Consider the following 17,877-nt stretch of genomic DNA (forward strand, 5'->3'; position numbering starts at 1 on the left):
AGTTCGTTTAACGGAATTGTCCTGACGCGGTGCTGGTGATAAGAAAAACGGTCCTGGTTCTGTGCTCCGATGTCCTGGTTCTGTGCCTTTATATTTTAGTTAAAAGTGGTATATATTCAAGATCATTGATGCTGTACTGTTATTGACTAATTAACTGTTGCCTGCTTTCTTGAAATTGACATTGTTTTGAATCCGTTTACTGTTATTATGCAAGAAAAAATATCCCTATTTTTTTTTTTTTTTTTAAATTAACTGTAATCTTATTCATTGGTCTGTTAATGGAACCCTTCTTGTCCCCTTTTAAGATAAGAAAATATGTTTACGATTTTCGGGATTACGATTATTTTGCAAGATCACCAAAATACGTTGTAATTTATACAATACATATATAAAGTAGATGATGTGGTATGTTTGTTGTTAATGGACAAGTTTCCCGAAGAAACCAAAGGAAGTATGTGTTAAAAACCATACGTCATCGTAATACCTTTAACAATAACCCATTAAATAAACATGTAAAAGTTCCGTTTTGCATAAAAATGGAGAGAAAAAATATAGAACAAAGGACTTTCTGAGCGTTTGAATCATATGTCTTTAGCAGCTTAAATCACATTTTTGTGTGAACAATTGAGTGCTGACTATATTAAAGAATGACAACAGTATTGCGGGTTTGTTTGTTTGTTGTTGTTTTTTTTTTTGGGGGGGGGGGGATGGGGATAAGTAAGAGCGAGATTGCAGTAAAAGTTTTAAGCTTGGAATAGTTTTCCGTAAGATTAAAAAGTTGTTTTTTATAAGAAAAATGTATCTTATAGCCATTAAGAATCACTTGCTGTATCTGTAAGATTTTTACAACATAACTTTTTTGTCTGAACGGTTATCAGTTTTTTTTTTTCGAAAGTTCGATAGAACCCTTAAACAAATCACTATTTTAAAGGGCAGACTAGAATATGTCAGAGAATGAAGAATGAATAAAGAGATAACCTAGAGACCACTAACAAAACTAAGATTTCTTAGCTTTTTCATTTCAAAATTCCAAAATAAATAAATATGTTTGATAAAGAATCAAAACAGCACAGACAATGAATAATAGAGACATAATTTTGTACATATATCAAGGGGAAACTTCTTACAAAGCATTATTATTTATAGTTCATTACTGTTTTTAGAAGAAAAATCTCGTGTAAAGAGAGTGCCACGCTCTTTGCACGTTAATAACCCTTGCAGCAACTCTTTGAGGGGTCCGTAGGTGGCCTGCTGCAAGGCAAAATTTCTGTTCCTATCCAATGCATCCTCATTTTCCAGTGGCAGTCCAAAATTCCACGACTATTGGCCTCTTTTATGACAAGACCTACCTATTGTATTTATTGTGAACTTGTTCTCGTCCTGAATATGCATTAAATATTTGCCACTGGACGTTAAGCAACCAAAAATCAATCAATCAATAGCTTCATACTACCAATTGAGTTTAAAAAAGAAATTCTTAGATTAAACACCTACATTAAACTTTAAAAGGTCATAACTGTTTAAAACAATACAAATCTACACACACACACAAAAACTAGCTTAATTTCAAATGGTTATCAACCTGAATCGCTATAAGATCATATATAAGCTCACCTGTGTCGAGGGGTCGTGTGAGGTTCATGTATTGTCTTGGCGTCCGCAATTACTAAAAGATCTTTTCTGAAATTACTTGACCAAATGTTACCAAATGATTTTTCAAGAGTGAATCTAGGAAAAACAATATTCATCAACAAACATGACCACTGTCTGTTAAAATGTATTCGAGTTTTTAGTTACAGCCGATTCCATCGAGTATATAGGCAAACATAATATCTTTGGTTAGCTTGCTTGTAAGCTAAACCGTACCCTCCTTTCGAAGTAGCCTGGTCCTACAGACAGAAAGATGTGTCATTTGTCGGACTAGTATACTCTTAAAGTAGGGTAGTTTACATAACCTAACAATGACTTTTCTGTCCATCAAGCAATATAACCAAAGATATTCCCTTTGTCTTCACACTCATTGAAATCGGCTTTAATATTGCAAAAGTTGAAGCAATTAGGGCAAAACTTTCCGAGTAAAAAAAATGTCTTTCTACCTTGCACATTTCAGAACATTCATATCAGACAACGAAACTGGGTCCAGCAACATTTATAAGCAATTTAAGATTTTGACCCTCACAGTTTCCATTCACCTTCCATTCATGATAATTAAATTGAACTGTAAAACATTTCTTGGTACCTTCTTAATTCCTTTATAAGTCTCATGTAAACATAATTATGACAATAACTGTTGTGAGCACAAGATTCACTGCACACTTTTAAAGTTCTGCTTCTTCAATCATTTAAATGTGATCTTAAGTTTTGAGATTTTTAATCGACACGATTGAGATTTTTGTATATGAGAACATGGTTTATCTATTAGTTGAAAATGCGGATTTGAACTAGCTTTCAGTACCTGCGAGCATTCGTTGTTCAATAATGTGTGTCTTTGTGTAATTATTTAATGTGATAAATTGTTTTGTTTGTACACCACTGTAACAATGAAGGAGGAAATGAGGAGGGTTGGTTGGGTGGAAGCGGGGAGGCGTATGCGGAGCACTGACAAACATGTCTATGCGGCATGGGCTTTGATCATTGTTGAGGCATCAATGTGAGGAGCATTTATTATCTTAATAAAACTTCTTATTTTAGATACTGTTCTCTGATATTGGACGAAAGATGTTGCCCTTTTATGTAATTATGTTATACAAGTTACGATCATTTGAAAACACATATTAAACAGCCAAATGGATGCACAAGAGCTAAATAGGAGTAATAGATCCTATTGACAACAATTATCTGCCCAATTTTATTGATTTTGTAACATTTGTTTCAAATATGACCAACTTCTAATCCAAAATCACCAGCACCGTATCAGGACCCACCAGGACAATGACAGGTCCCACCAGCACAGTATCAGGACATGAGTAAATTGAGAAAATGCTAAATTTTTATAAATTGCAATGTTTTTTTACAAAATAGTTATGTCGTATGGATTGCGGTATAGAAAGCGGACTCTATAAGCATTTTTGTTTTATTTTTTCAGTTCGAGATTTTCTGAAAATGAGCATTTTTGTGTTACGCTTACTGAAACAGTTTAGAGGGTCAACTTTTCAGTGGTTTACATATGAACCCATAAGAAACAAAATTGAAAAATCTCAACTGTTTTCTTCCATTTTTTATTAGTGAAAACGTCAAAAATTATCATTTTTGTCTTTGTTTACATTTTTTCATTGATCACCAGCACCCGTCAGGACCGAATCACCAGCACAGTACGTTCTCTCGCAGGACAACCATACCCACCGTGATTATTTGATTTGTATATTTAACTGTACATATATATGTTGTTTATTTGAGTTTTCTCAACATGAATTATTTTGTATTGACAAGCAGTTGAGGTATTTTCAATTGTTATCAAATAGTTCGTTTCTATGTATGTTGGAGTTTGTTTTTGTTGCACTTCAGTGTTTCTGTTGTTCTTTTGTTTTCTTCTTAAAATTGATGTGTATCCCTCGGTTTTAGTTTATAACCCGGATTTTGTTATCTCTCTAATTTATCTATGACTTTTGAACAGCAATATACTATTGTTGCCTTTATTCATATCTAACTTGTTCTTTTTATAACACTTAACAGAAATAGTACATATGTTATTCAATTTTATTATTTACATTAAGATTTCAACACTCCATAAGAGGGGCAAAAGATACCAGAGGCACAGTCAAACTCGTAGATACAAAGAAATCAGTTAGGAAAAGTGTCTTGTAAAGGAATTAATTACTCAAAAATTCAGCTTTCCATTTTTCAAAGGGAACCAAAGACCATTGATGATTGTATACACTTCGGGATCGTACTTTAGAGTACTAAAGTCTCGGAGAAAAAAAGCGACGCTATGATTTTACATGTACTAAGACCAGGAATTATCATCCTGCAGAGGGTGTCATATTGAGGAACTACCGAAAATATAGGAAAAGCCCTAAAATACAATTTAAATGGGAAGGCCCCTTTACCATTTATAAATAAATGATATTACAACTAGGATCAAAAACTCAACTAAAGATAATTCATAACTGATTGAAAATCTACACCGGTAGTATGACTAGTTGGTACCAAGCCAAGGGGAGTCTTGCTCTGAATACCAGGAGTTAAACCCAATCTTGAGACGTATGAACCTGGTTTTCGAAAGTATCTTATGACTAAGACATGTCTCATGATGGTCTTAGGACAAGTCATAGTCGTAAAATATGTTTTCGAAAGTGTCATAAGTTACGATATGTCATAAACTTAAGACGCCTCGCGACCTGACTTATGATGGTCTTATGCTTATCATAAAAGTTGCGACATCACGTGAAAGAAATAATATGGCTGCTGTTTACATGCACATTCGACAACGAGCTGAACACGTACGCCGAAACAGAGTCTTCCGAGACGGAAACAACCCATTAGATTACATGGACGATGATCAAATTGCACGTAGATATAGACTTTCACGCCCATTTTGTAGAATGTTTGAAAATTACTTAGCACGGCAAACAGCAAAAAATCGTGCTTTTCCAGTATCATTTTAGATCATGGTAGCTGTGTGGAATGAACTAAGTAAGTCGTATATGTTCTTTGCGTCGTGTTTAGTTTGCGTATACTATTTACAATGGCGAAGCCCCTACAAGATGTAAGCAACCACAAACATGTGAACGTAAATACGGGAAACGTAACGTTATAACATCGAACTATTCTCAACATACTGGGACCCACAAAGTGTATTTATGTACAAAACAATAGAATATTACTTTAAATGTTCATCAATCAAGAAAAGAACTTTAATTTTACACTTGCAGGAATTACTGTCTCTTCAAAACACAAAAATAGGAATTTGAATTAAACTTTAACGAGTCCATGATTTTATTCTTTCTTTTGCACGAATTGATGCCTTCCGCAAGGGCAATGTTCTTATCGGTATTTCTTCGTTGTTTGGTTCTTCAATATATTCATCAGATGGTGTTACTTCGTATATTTCTTCTTAACGGGATGGTGTGGGTTATAATGTACAATACCTTTACTAATATCGGGATCCTTTACCTTCTCAATAAATCCTCGGCGTTCCTGATCCTTGATTATCTGTCCATATACCTTAAGCATTTCGGGATCTTGACTTAATTTTTCGAATGACGTTTTTAGTTCTTCGTTTCGTAACAAAGAAGTTGGAAGGCAAGGGTTCGTGATCTGGTTTCCATGGCAGCTTTGCTATGTACTTGTTTTCTCGGAATTCAATTGCAGACTTTTGATTTGTTTCCAAATAGTCTACCGTTTCAACATCTGTCGTATTGCTATCTACTCCTAACAACCCAAAATCTTTCTAAATTCAACTCCTCTGGTTTGTGCGATGTCAATATGTTTTACATATCTACATTACTCTGTTGACGATAAGACGTCGGAATTGGACCAGACAACAAATAACCAAGTTTTGAATTTACGGCGGTTGGACCATTTCCTCTTAATATTGTATCCTCTACGAAATCTCAAAAGAAATCAGCCCCAATGAGCAAGGAGATTTAAAAAAGAAGAGTTGTCTTCTGTAAACAGATGACATTAACGTAATACTTTCAGGCACTTGAATTCTTGTATACCATTACCGATGTAATTGATTAACAGGGTTGCGATGTTCGGTACTACTAGAACCTCAACTGGAATTTTCGTTCTATTTATCGACTCCACGTATACGCGTGCTCTTGACAAATGACGGACTTTGCTGTCTGTACTTCCAAATGCCGATAAATGTATGGTTTCTGTTCCTAGTATTTCTAAATCTATTTTCGACGCTAACTCCTCGGTAACAAAAGAGCGCTGTGCTCCTTCATCAAACAAAATGTGCGTATCAACATATCGATTTCCCCCAACTTATGCAACTGCAGTTTTTTAGAAGCACGTTGGAACGGGATTTTCCTCAGTCGAATGAAAACTTGCGGCGATCAAAGTATTTTCGCTATCATTAACTACGGCATTAACTGATGTTTGCTCATCATTAGTACATGTATTTTCATGGCAGAGACTTGTGTGGTGCTTTTAATGGCACTGTCGGCAGCGAAATTTCGATTTACAATCTACGGAACGGTGTGATCCTAAGCAGTAAAAACATAACTTCTTTTCTTTGACGATAGATGCGTGTATCGTGATCTGCAACATTTGGGCATTTAGCAGGGTCATGTAAATTCTGGCAGAATATGCAAGGTTTATGTGACAGTCGAATATTTGGTGTTTGTCTCTCACGGTTATCGAATCGGTTCACCTTTTCTATCAGCGCATGTCAAAAACGATGCGGTCATTGCGGTAGGCTGCATTGAACCCATAAACGACGACGAGCGTTGTCCAGCTTCAATTATAGTGATTTCTTTCAAAATTCCACGTCTCAAATCAATCAATTCCCAATTATCGGAACCGTTTTCACAAGCTAAGTGTTGTCGAATACTGACGGAAGCTTGTTCAGTATTATCGGAATAAGTAATGCACCATACGATTTTCCGGAGCAGCCTTACGATTCAAGACCTCTTATATATGCCTCTAACTTGTCGTAATAAACACGTAGACAGAGTAGGTTGTTTTGTGGTGCTCTAAGTTCTAACATAGCTTGCATATAAGCATTTGTAGTTTTATACGGTTGTCCGAAGCGCTCCTTTAAAAGTGTAATAGCTTCCATGTAATTTGAGTTTGTGAGCGGTAACCCGTCAATAGTTCTTGCAGCATCATTAACAAGCTGGGATTTTAAATAACTAAATTTCTGTACGTCTGTGAGTGTTACATTGAAATGGACGGAAGATTCAAAAGAGTCCCATGTCAGAATTTCACCGTTAAACATGGGTAGTGTAAGTTTCGGCAAATGGTGATTTTGGTTGCTAGGTTGCTGAACGGGATACATTTGTGTTGTGTACGGAACAGAACTGTGTTGATTAATGTTTTCAAAAGTGTGAGAAGGTAATGCGTGATCATGCTGTGGGATATCAGTACAATTTTTGTTCGCGAATGTTTTCCGTAAATAACGTATTTAGGTGTTCAAAAATAATTGGTACTCGTCTGCATTAAGAATTTCTTCCTCGATGTCCTCCTCCTTTACATAATTCATATTATCTTCGTTCAATGCAATAATAGTTTTCTGTTTTTGAATTAATGTTTCTAAAAGTTCAGCATTTTCTTCATTGTCCAAGTTTAAATCATCTTCCGTTTTCCGTAAGTCTCTTTACTGCGCTTTAGTGTCCATCTTATCCTGGTCACGGCACCATACATGTGTGGAATAAACTAAGTAAGTCGTATATGTAATTTGCGTTGTGTTTACTTTGCGTATAATATTTACAATGGCGAAGCCCCTACAAGGTGTAAGCAACGTCACAAACATGTGAACGTTAATACGGGAAACGTAACGTTATAACTTCGAACTATTCTCAACATTAGCCACAGGTTTTATGCCACTGGAAGCTTCCAAATGGTCAATGCCGATGTACACAATATATCCAGGCCTAGCGTATCTAAAATTACAAGTGATGTTACCTCATGTTAAAAGGGGGTTTGCAGGAACTATAAAAAGATGCCAAGTGACGAGGCTGGACTGCACAATATAGTGAGTGGTTTCTATGAAAAAAACAACTTTCCAAATGTAGTCGGTGTCATTGACGGCACACACATCAGAATAAAATCTCCAGCAGAGGATGAACATCTCTATGTAAATAGAAAAAAAAACTTCCATTCAAGTAACGTGCAAGCACTTTGTGAGTTAGAATTAATAATACAAACTCTACTAGAGCTGAAGTGATTAGTGCCGTACCCCAGGGCAGTGTACTGGGGCCCGTATTATTTTTGGCGTTTATTAATGATATGCCGGATGCAGTTGCTGGGTTGATTAATGTTTTTGCAGACGACACAACAATTTATTCATATGTAGTTTATGATCAACAACACCAGATAATGAAGATGATTATGTCCAGGTTAATCCTGTTACTGAAGAAAAGGACTAAGAATAACTTTTGGGCCTAACCTAAAGTTTGATAAACATATTACTAACTGTGTGAATAAAGCCCAGAGTCTTGGAATTAATCCGTAATTCCTATGACTATTTGGAAAAAGATATGTTTATTATTTTATATAAATCAATCATACGTCCCTTGTTGTAATACTCCAGTACAGTGTTGTCACCATATTTAAAGAAAGATATAAGGTGAATCGAAAAGATCCAGCGTTGAACTACCAAATTAGTGCCTAGTATAAAAATGTTAAGTTATGTTGAAAGATTGAGAGCCTTGGGCCTACAGAAGAGATCGTTATGATATGATACAAGTGTATAAAGCTAAATACAAGGGATGGATGATATTAAATGGCAAAATATGTTTGAGTTATCTACAAATTCTATTAGAGGACATCCTTGGAAATTAAGTAAAAAGAGGTGCAAGTCAACTCAGCGTCTCCATTCATTTTCACAAAGGATCATTGATCAATGGAATAGTCTATCAACAGTAACAGTTTGTGCAGAATCTGTCAATATTTAAAAAAATCATATTAATGATGAACATTGGAATGGGAAGAAGTTTAATCCTATATAATTGAATAGTCTTTCAACAGTAAAAGTTTGTGCAGAATCTGTCAATATTTTTAAAAATCATATTAATGATGGTCATTGGAATGGGAAGATGTTTAATCCTACATTCCATTAGATAACATTTATAATCTAAATGCAGCAGTATATAAATGTATTTAAAGTATTTAAAATATTGTGGAAACCATCGTACAACATGTATATCAGTACCGAAAAATTATTCATTCTAATTATCCGCACAGCTCATAGTTAAAATAAGTAATTTAATATTAAGTAAATTATGAGGCGGCAAAAGAAGTTTTCAACTTTATGATCGCCGCAATAATCCAGATAAAATTTAGTGTGGAGTTTTTAAACATTGTCGCAAAATACCCTGGTGTCACTCATGATTCTTTTATTTTGACCAATTCAAACATTTATGAATTATTTGACTCTAGAAAGATTGGCATTGGAAGGCTTTTATGGGATAGTTGCTATCCATTACGACCATGGTTGATGACTCCTATACTGAATGCCAGTACTAAAGCCCAGGAACGCTATAATATGGGACATATGAGGGCAAGATGTGTTGTAGAAAGGAGTTTGAGTTTGTTGAAGTCTAGGTTCAGATGCATTGACAAGAGTGCTGGAACCCTTTTGTACGGAGCTACAAAAAGCTGTGACATTACCGTTGGTGTAGCAGTTCTTCACAATATGTGCATTAACCATGGCATACCACTACCTCCAGATATCACTTTGACTTTGGACATATAGCAGAGCAGCAGTACCTTGGTCATTTGAACGATGGTGCAACTGTACGCAGACGACTTATAAATGGACGCTTTTTCCAATTAAAATACATTCGCTGTACTATTTTTTTATTTTATCAATATTTCTATTACTTTTAAATCTTACCCCAAATACTATTGCTTGTTTTCTATATTTGAATTTGAATATAGTTTCTAGTACTACATGTAGTATATGGAGATGCAAACACAAATCTTAACTTTCATATTATAACTATCCGACTTAACTTTTTCAATAATGACATTGTGAATGGGTGTAATACAACCGATAATCAATCATTTATGCTGTAAATGTTAATGATATACCTTCTAAATCCTCCAACGAAATGCAAAATTGAAAACATTTTAAATACACAACACGCATAACATAACACACATAACTACAAACACACTTCATCAAAAATTAAGAATCACAGCTGCTTTGTGACGGATTGGTAGCCACACACAGATTAGACATCTGAAAGAGGGATGGTTGTGTTGTGCAAAGCTCTGCTATTTGTAATTACTGCCTTGACAATTCCAAATTATATCTGCCCTTTTCCATTTCCAGTTTTTCCTTTTCTATCTCTAATTTCTGCACATTTAAGTTGTATCTGTCTTTGTCTACCTCGTATCTACTTCTTTCTATCTGTAACCGTTCTCTCTCCACTTTCAATCTTTCATTTTCAATTTCAATAAGGCGCAATGTGTCAGTTTCCTTCAGAAATTTCTTTGTTGGTATGTCCAATTTTGCAACTTTACTTGAAGATGGCATATCCTGGGTAATATTCACATCCTCAACAGCATAATCATCGTGTGACGAAATAAGAGGAAAGGCTGAAACAAAATAAGATAAGTATTTCTATTTCAAGTAGGCAAATAAAAAGCACTCCATAAATGATGTGAATATTTTTTTCGTGGATCAATGAAATGTTAAGATTACAAATGTTTCTGAACTGCGCGTTCTTACACCATACATGCCATAACCAACCCTTTATCTATATTAGGTTTATGACCCCTTCGGTAGGCAGTTTAATAAGTACGAACATTTCAATCTGTAATAGTATCAAAACAACAAATTTAATGAATAAAAGAGATAGGCCATTGTGAACATATACCAAGGGGGAAACTTCATGCAAAGCATTTTTATTTCATAGATTATTTAAAAATAAATTACTCACTGGTGTTTCTATGATGTGCTAGCGTTTATTGTTCACAAAAGGTTTTGAACAACCTTAGAATTAAAAAAAAAAACTCTTGTTGAGTTCGAACAACCATAGAATTCCAAAAAAACCCCTTCTTGAGTCGAGCGCACTCTAAAAGGTGTACTTGATTTGGTCTTTTTGAAATAAACAGCAGATAACCATATTGAATTTGATAGAACAGTTTGTGTTTTATTTCTATTATGGAAGAATATAAGGCAGAGAAATCCTGTTATTATTTGATATGTCGTTAGTATTAATGGAAAACAAATCAATCATTCATGTTTCAATATCTCTGCTGTTGAATGACTCGTTAGAACTATAAAGTTTTTTCAATATAACCCGTAAGATATGAAACCTAAAATTTGGTATTGAAATTTGAAAGAACATTGATCCATGAGTCGTTTTAGGACACACATACTGTTTTATTATGTACAATTTACCTTCCTTTCACGATATAGTTTTTGATGGATCACAAGAGTCCTTCTAAAACGATAACACACTATTTGATTGCCTATGAGACAACCACCCATTCCATTTCAAATGACATAGATGTAAATATGTCTCAAAATAAGACCGTTAACAATACCAAATCTCATACCTTCTACTAAGCCGAAAAAATAGAGTTTTATAGGAGAAACCGAAAATTTGATAAATAAACAGCAACATAGATTGGTTCTTGCCTTCAATTTGCCGCTGGATTTTACACAATCAACAATCGATCGACTTGTCATTTAGTTTATGCTTATAAACATAACTGTACATACCTTGCAAAATGCTGGAGCTTGAAGATGACAGCCTTTTGGACTTTTCAGGCGACGGAACGGAAGCAAAAGAGTCTTGTTTCTCAAATGAAGAAGATACAAAGGTGTCAATTCCATTGATAGGAGTTTTGCCGATTATCCCTGCTACTTTTTCTTCTACTGATGATACTTTATTTCGAGAGGGACCACCACCAGTCCGTCGTGACTCTATTTCATTTTCTGTTAGCTTCTTTTTTGTACTGCTTATGTAGCAGGTCCACTTTTTTCGAATCACTTCAACTGTTCTGAAGTGATCTGTGTCATTGACTGCTTTCATCTTTGAGCATACAGCCTCCCATGCTCTCTTTTTGGCACTGTTGGTTGCTGTATTTGTGAGTCTGCTGAATAGTAGGAACTTGTTCTTCTCGACTTCGTCAGTCAAAATTTGTATCTCTTGTGACGTAAAATTTGGGTTTCTTTTCCTACTCATGATTGCGTATGATACATATCTAAATTATGTATTTTCTTTTATATAGTAATTTTGTAACGTATTTGCACCGGTATTCGATGTGCCAATACTTAAAAGTAATCACAATTGAATAAAACCTCATGTATATTAATATACAAGTGGTGAGACTTCAATAACATATTGAATATGTATAATGATACATGAACTTGAATATCTTTAATATATTGTATATATAAACAAACTAGATTTAAACATATAATTAAAAAGAAAATATTCATAAAAAATATTAATAATAATTATCGTCATACTTATTTTTCAGTCCTTATTTATTTTTACATGTTTTATATAAATAAATATTAAAAATAACGTAAATATGTCCACTTGTGACAGTCATAAGAGCATTATAGCTATGACTATCTTAGAACAGCTTTGATTTACATCCTATGACATATCATATGATAGATAGTCATAAAATTTGTCCTAAGATATATCTTATGACATTTCTTATGATACTTTCGAAAACCAGGCCACCCACTATTTGTTCATGTTTATTGTTAAAGTTATATTATATAACTTCTTGGTTACAGAGAACTATTACTTAAATGTGTACATAGTAAAAGTGCATTCGGGTTATTGATAATACCATGAATTGCAAATGCTGGATTTTTATTTTTTTTGGAGACCAAATTATTGGGAATCATATAGATCAACATGATTAAAATATTCAATTTTTAAATACTGTACTTTTTTTTGTGTATTTTAAACACGTTCGCGGTTTTTTTTTTCGCGATTTTATAATTATTGCAGTTCAGTTGAAAGGTTTGATTTGGATTCGCGTGTATTTATTTTCGCGATAATAAACCAACCGCGAATTTGTGAAAATAGATACACCGCGAAAATAATTACAATTACAGTTATACATGTACCTGAGACCGTGTCAACGAAGCGGTCTTAGGATGGTCTTAGTTCTTTGTCAGGTTAACGAAAGTCTCCTGAGTTAAGATATGTCCTAAAGTTGGTCCTAAAGTTAGGATATACGAATAGGTGTCTCAGGATGGTCTTAGGATAGTCCCAAGAGTTATGATGTCCTAAAGTTGAAATAAAAACAACAAATATGGCCGCTGTGTATGTTCATGTAAGACGACGAGAGAATAATATTCGCCGAAACAGAGTGTTTAGGGACAGAGACAATCCATTAGACTATTTGGACGATGCTGATATTGTACGTAAATATACTTTCAAGACCAATGTTTCTAGGACTTTGTGGAATGTTCCAAAATCAGTTCGCTAGGCGCACTAAATCCCATGCATTTCCCGTGTCATTACAATTAATGGTAGCCCTAAGATTTTATGCGACTGGGAGGTTTCAAATAGTAAATGCTGTGTTCATCGTATTTCTAGAGCTAGTGTTTCTACTATTACACATGACGTCACCCAATGCTTAAAAAAATGTATATAATCAATACATTTCGATGCCCACAGATCCAGCATCTCTACAAGCGTTAAAGAAAGATTTTTATGACATTTCGAATTTTCCCAATGTTATTGGTGCTGTTGATGGAACTCATGTGCGAATCAAAAGTCCAGCTGTTGATGAATATTTGTACGTAAACCAAAAAAAACTACCACTCGCTTAATGTAATGGGAGTTTGTGACTCAAACTTGAAGTTTTTAAACATTGTAGCAAACTGGCTTGGTAGTACACATGACTCATTTGCATTACGCAATTCAAGGCTTCGTGAAATGTTTGAAGACGGGGACATAAGCGATGGATGGCTTCTTGGGGACAGTGGTTATCCACTTCGGCCATGACTTCTCACACCAGTCATAAACCCAACAACTAAATAGGACCAACGTTACAACGCTTGCCATATGAGAACAACCGGTGCTGTTGAAAGAAGTTTTGGTGTGTTGAAATCTCGGTTCTGATGCATCGATACCACTGCAGGAACATCGTTGTACAGCCCAGTCAGATGTTGTGACTTGTGACATTATTGTTGCTCTGCACAACATGTGTATAAACAATAGAATTTCGTTGCCTCCAGGAAACGATAACCCAAGAGATCAAGGAAACATTGGTGGGTAGCAATATGTTGGTAAACAAAACGACGGTGCAGTTATTCGTACTAGATTGATAAATAACAGATTCAACAATTAATAAAAAAAAAAAACTTATCCTTCTTTTATATGGGTTGTTCATTGCATTTATTCTTGTATTCTGAAACATGGATGACTCTCTCACAGACATATAACCAATTAATAACATTTCATTTGGTGGTACACAGGAATTAACAAATAGTAGGTTTAAAAGAAAGAAAAAGGAATCTTTAGGGAAACTCAAACTCACAAGTCGAAAAAAAAACCTGCAAAAGACATGGCAAAAACAAAAAAAAAGAAAACGTCCAAGATAAATAACAGCGACACAAACCAGTATAGCGATTATCAAATGTAAACTTACAGTTTTCAAAGGAAATTATCATTGTATACTTCTAGTTGTCAAAGGAAATAAGTTAAATTATCTACTGAAATGATAACTATATGAGTATTGAATATTGAACTGTGACCAAAAGTATATTTAATCGATTTGATAGAAAAAGCTATTTATCACTCGTGACCACTGGCTCGATCTGAGTTTTCGGGAATCTGCAAACTGATACCTAATTTGGCGCGCATATGTGTAACGTTGTGGTCTATATACACCCACATCTCTTTTTTTTTTGTGGATTATCAAATAGTTGAATCCAAAACAGATGGTTATTAGATATATTTCAAATATTGAAAAGATCACAATTGATTATCACAATCAGTGGCAAATATTACAGGCATATCACGAGCGGAAAAAGTGCAAAGACGTGCGTGTCGAACCCATTATGTCGCCCCCCCCCCATTTGTTTCGCTCGATTTTACCCAAGAACTATAAGAAAATAAACAAATTATCTTTTTCGTCTGCTAAAGAGTAGGAGATTCTTCTTGAAGATGAACATGACGGCATAAAAAAATCCATCGACGTTTCTGTAAAAGAGGCTGTATCTATTCCTCCGTCTATTCCATCTATAGGCGTGTCTCCAATAATTCCTACCACCTGATCTTCCATGGAGGAAATTCTTCTGGGGAGAACCTCCGCCTGTCTTTCTTGCCTCACGTCTATTGTGAGACACTTTCTGTTTTGCGTTTCTCATGTAAGTTGTTCATTTCTTTCGAATTTCTTCAACTGTTCTTTGGTGGTGGGTATTTGAAGAATTTATCTTGGTACATATACCATCCCATGTTTTCTTCTTAATGTTATTTGTAGCAACATTTGACATCTTGCTGAATAGTATTGCCTTATGTTTTTCAACTGCGGTCAGCATAATTTGTAATTCAATAAAGGAATTGAAATCGAGTGGACCCAAGTACAAAACTAGTTTATATAGTAAAATTGCAGCACGACGATAGCCTCTAAAAAGTTTTGAGACAATCAAATTTAATCGTTTAAAGAATTGTATTCTCTCATTTTAACAGTTTATATCATGGTTTTATAAATATATATGAAAACCTTTATTTTGTGTACTTTTTTTCATAACAAATAAGCCCCCCCCCCCCCCCATCTAACAAAATATATAAAGAAATGGTTCAAAATCTATTTGATTTCATTCACTTCATATTTTATTGATAAAAGTTAGGATGGTCTTAGGACCATCGTAGTTAGGACTGTCCTAAGATAGCTTTGTTTTACATCCTAAGACATGTCTCAGACACGTCTTAAGACCATCCTAAACACTGTCATAAGACATTAGACATGTCTTGGGATACTTTCATTGACACGGCCCCTGGATTTCACCAGATTTCCTGAGAAAAGAGAATAAACGTATTGCTATAATACTATTCAAACCATTTTTGTAAAAATAAAGGCTATAGTAATTTGATAGTAATGTCACGAATTGCCACTAAACCTTCCGTATAATGTATATTATATATTTATCATATGTTTAGTACATAATACAGCAATTTTGTATATCTTATAAAGGTTCTTTTTTTAAGTCTGTATCACCTACCCTGTATCGCACAGCTAAACCCTTATCACATAGCAAAATCTGTATCGCATACCTGGAGTGGCGTCATCGTTTGACTTATGACGTCCAGCTGCTGCATTTTCAGGCTTAGGGAAAACAATGATTTCTTATTTCTTAAAAAAAAGGTCCTATAATTTCAACTTAAATCGATTTTTTTCCAAACAATTATTACCCAGTAACTTGACGAGGCTAATGTTGGTATCTCGGGATGATACGGATTTTGCCATGTATTATTCTCTATTTATATCGGAGACAGACATCTCGGTATAAACCAATAAAAAAAATTAAGAAACGCCTTTACGTCTTAGGGACATCAAAAGATCAATGAAGGATAAAAAAACTTAATTCAAATAGTTTTGGGGTGGGGGTTAAACTTGCTGCAAGTTTTGTTTATCCTACATCGATTTTAATTATATCCATATGGGTCAATCAATTGTTCCCAAATTATTAAGTTAAGGTCATTAAAAAAAATATCTGAATTAAGTTTTTTATCCTACATTGAACTTTTGATGTCGTCCCTTGCTGAGGCTGTTCTCCTTTATAATTTTTTTCGATAAATGGGTCGAGTGAGGGTAACTATACCAGTGTGAGGAGTGTTGGAAGAAATTTCCTAACAGGCATAAAGTTACCAAGCATGAGCTACATATGCACGGCAGTCGGATATATTGTTACATGATCCTGTTCTAGGTACGATTCCTACAGACTAAAGAACCACAAAATAAAAAGACACATGAGTAAAACCTTGGCACCAGCAGAGATACAAACTACTAGTCTGCCTTCTGTAGTTTAGAGAAAACCCAGCAGCCACTGTATCTATGCCTCCTACATGGAAGTAAAATCAATAACCCAAAACAAGGGTTACGCAAGATATGAATAAATAAAGACAACAGTAGTATACCGCAGTTCGAAATTGAAACGCAGGAAGATGATGACGATTTGGTAACGCGACTTTCTGAAATAAGTGATCAACTAGGAACTACATGTTTTATCACTCAGAATTAAGACAAAATAGACCCCGTTCACACTAGGACATTTTTATCGATTTAAACTAGACCGGTTCTCTGAAGATCGGTTTAAGGGCTAATGTGAACGTATTGAATCGATCTTCAATCGGTCTAAACTAAAACACCATAAGAGGTAGTTTTGTTTGAATCGATCTAAAGTAAACCGATCTTACTTTAGATGTGAACGCATAGATCGATTGAATCAAAAATAACGTATGCGCATGTGTAGCGGCAAAACTATCTCAAAGGTTCGTTGTTTAACCCGTATTTCTCTGTTAAAAGACATTTAAAACAAACTGAAAACTTGTTGTCTTCGCCGTAGCATAGATTTGCGAATTCTGTGTCTTCTTTTCTTCTGTTGATTATTTTTTCTTTGTATGAACCGCAGTATTTCCGGCGTCATGTTGTAACTTCGTTGCTACAGTAATTTTTTCAATATTAAACGGAAAAGTTTAAACTGCAATAACACCAATATCAAAATTTTAACTTGTGATTCAAGAGAAACAATAAATTTATCCAATTTTTCCCCCCAAGTTTATGTATCAGTGTATCAACACATGAATTTTATAAATCATTTCTATTTATACACAGTGTTTACAGTTTTACGGGCAAAAAGGTTAGATCGATTGCGTTTTTAATTGTAGTGTGAACGCAGTGGTTTAGATTAGACCGATAGAGATCGTTATGATTAAAGATAATGTGAACGCTAACTGGTTTTATTTAGATCGATTCAGATTAGATCGATAAAAAAACATTGCTAGTGTGAACGGGGTCTTAGATAATTGTTTCAAGTGTGGGGCCGCATAGTAAATTGCCAGACCCTGATGAGGTCATCCTAACCAAATGCTGAAGTGTAACACGTGTCCTCATCTAGTAGCATCAACCTTGAATTATAGCATGAAGACTCACCATGGTTTACCCAAACTGTATTACTCAAGTGACAATGGGCCATTCCAGTTAATTTCTGACAGGTAGGGATGGATGGGGAGATTTTTTTTCATACCTTATTTTTTAATTATTTACTGTTGCAAG

General features: G+C 34.7%; 2 protein-coding genes and 1 pseudogene across 2 annotated transcripts; 2 read left to right on the top strand and 1 right to left on the bottom strand.

Moving 5' to 3' along the window:
• The first annotated feature begins 8,920 nt into the window (after nt 1-8,920).
• On the top strand, nt 8,921-9,498 carry LOC134709437 (putative nuclease HARBI1; annotated as a pseudogene).
• A 400-nt stretch (nt 9,499-9,898) lies between these two features.
• On the bottom strand, nt 9,899-11,846 carry LOC134709445 (myb/SANT-like DNA-binding domain-containing protein 4). Its single transcript, XM_063569604.1, has 2 exons — nt 11,345-11,846; nt 9,899-10,212 (listed from the first exon to the last, which is right to left on the bottom strand). Exons 1-2 carry the CDS (start codon nt 11,808-11,810, stop codon nt 9,899-9,901), a joined length of 780 nt encoding a protein of 259 aa, XP_063425674.1. The 5' UTR covers nt 11,811-11,846.
• A 1,584-nt stretch (nt 11,847-13,430) lies between these two features.
• On the top strand, nt 13,431-13,947 carry LOC134709455 (putative nuclease HARBI1). Its single transcript, XM_063569613.1, is given in 2 exon segments — nt 13,431-13,768; nt 13,770-13,947. Coding segments are annotated over 2 exon segments (516 nt in total).
• The last annotated feature ends 3,930 nt before the right edge of the window (nt 13,948-17,877 follow it).

The sequence above is a fragment of the Mytilus trossulus genome, chromosome 3 (assembly GCF_036588685.1).
Source record: "Mytilus trossulus isolate FHL-02 chromosome 3, PNRI_Mtr1.1.1.hap1, whole genome shotgun sequence".
Classification (NCBI taxonomy): domain Eukaryota; kingdom Metazoa; phylum Mollusca; class Bivalvia; order Mytilida; family Mytilidae; genus Mytilus; species Mytilus trossulus.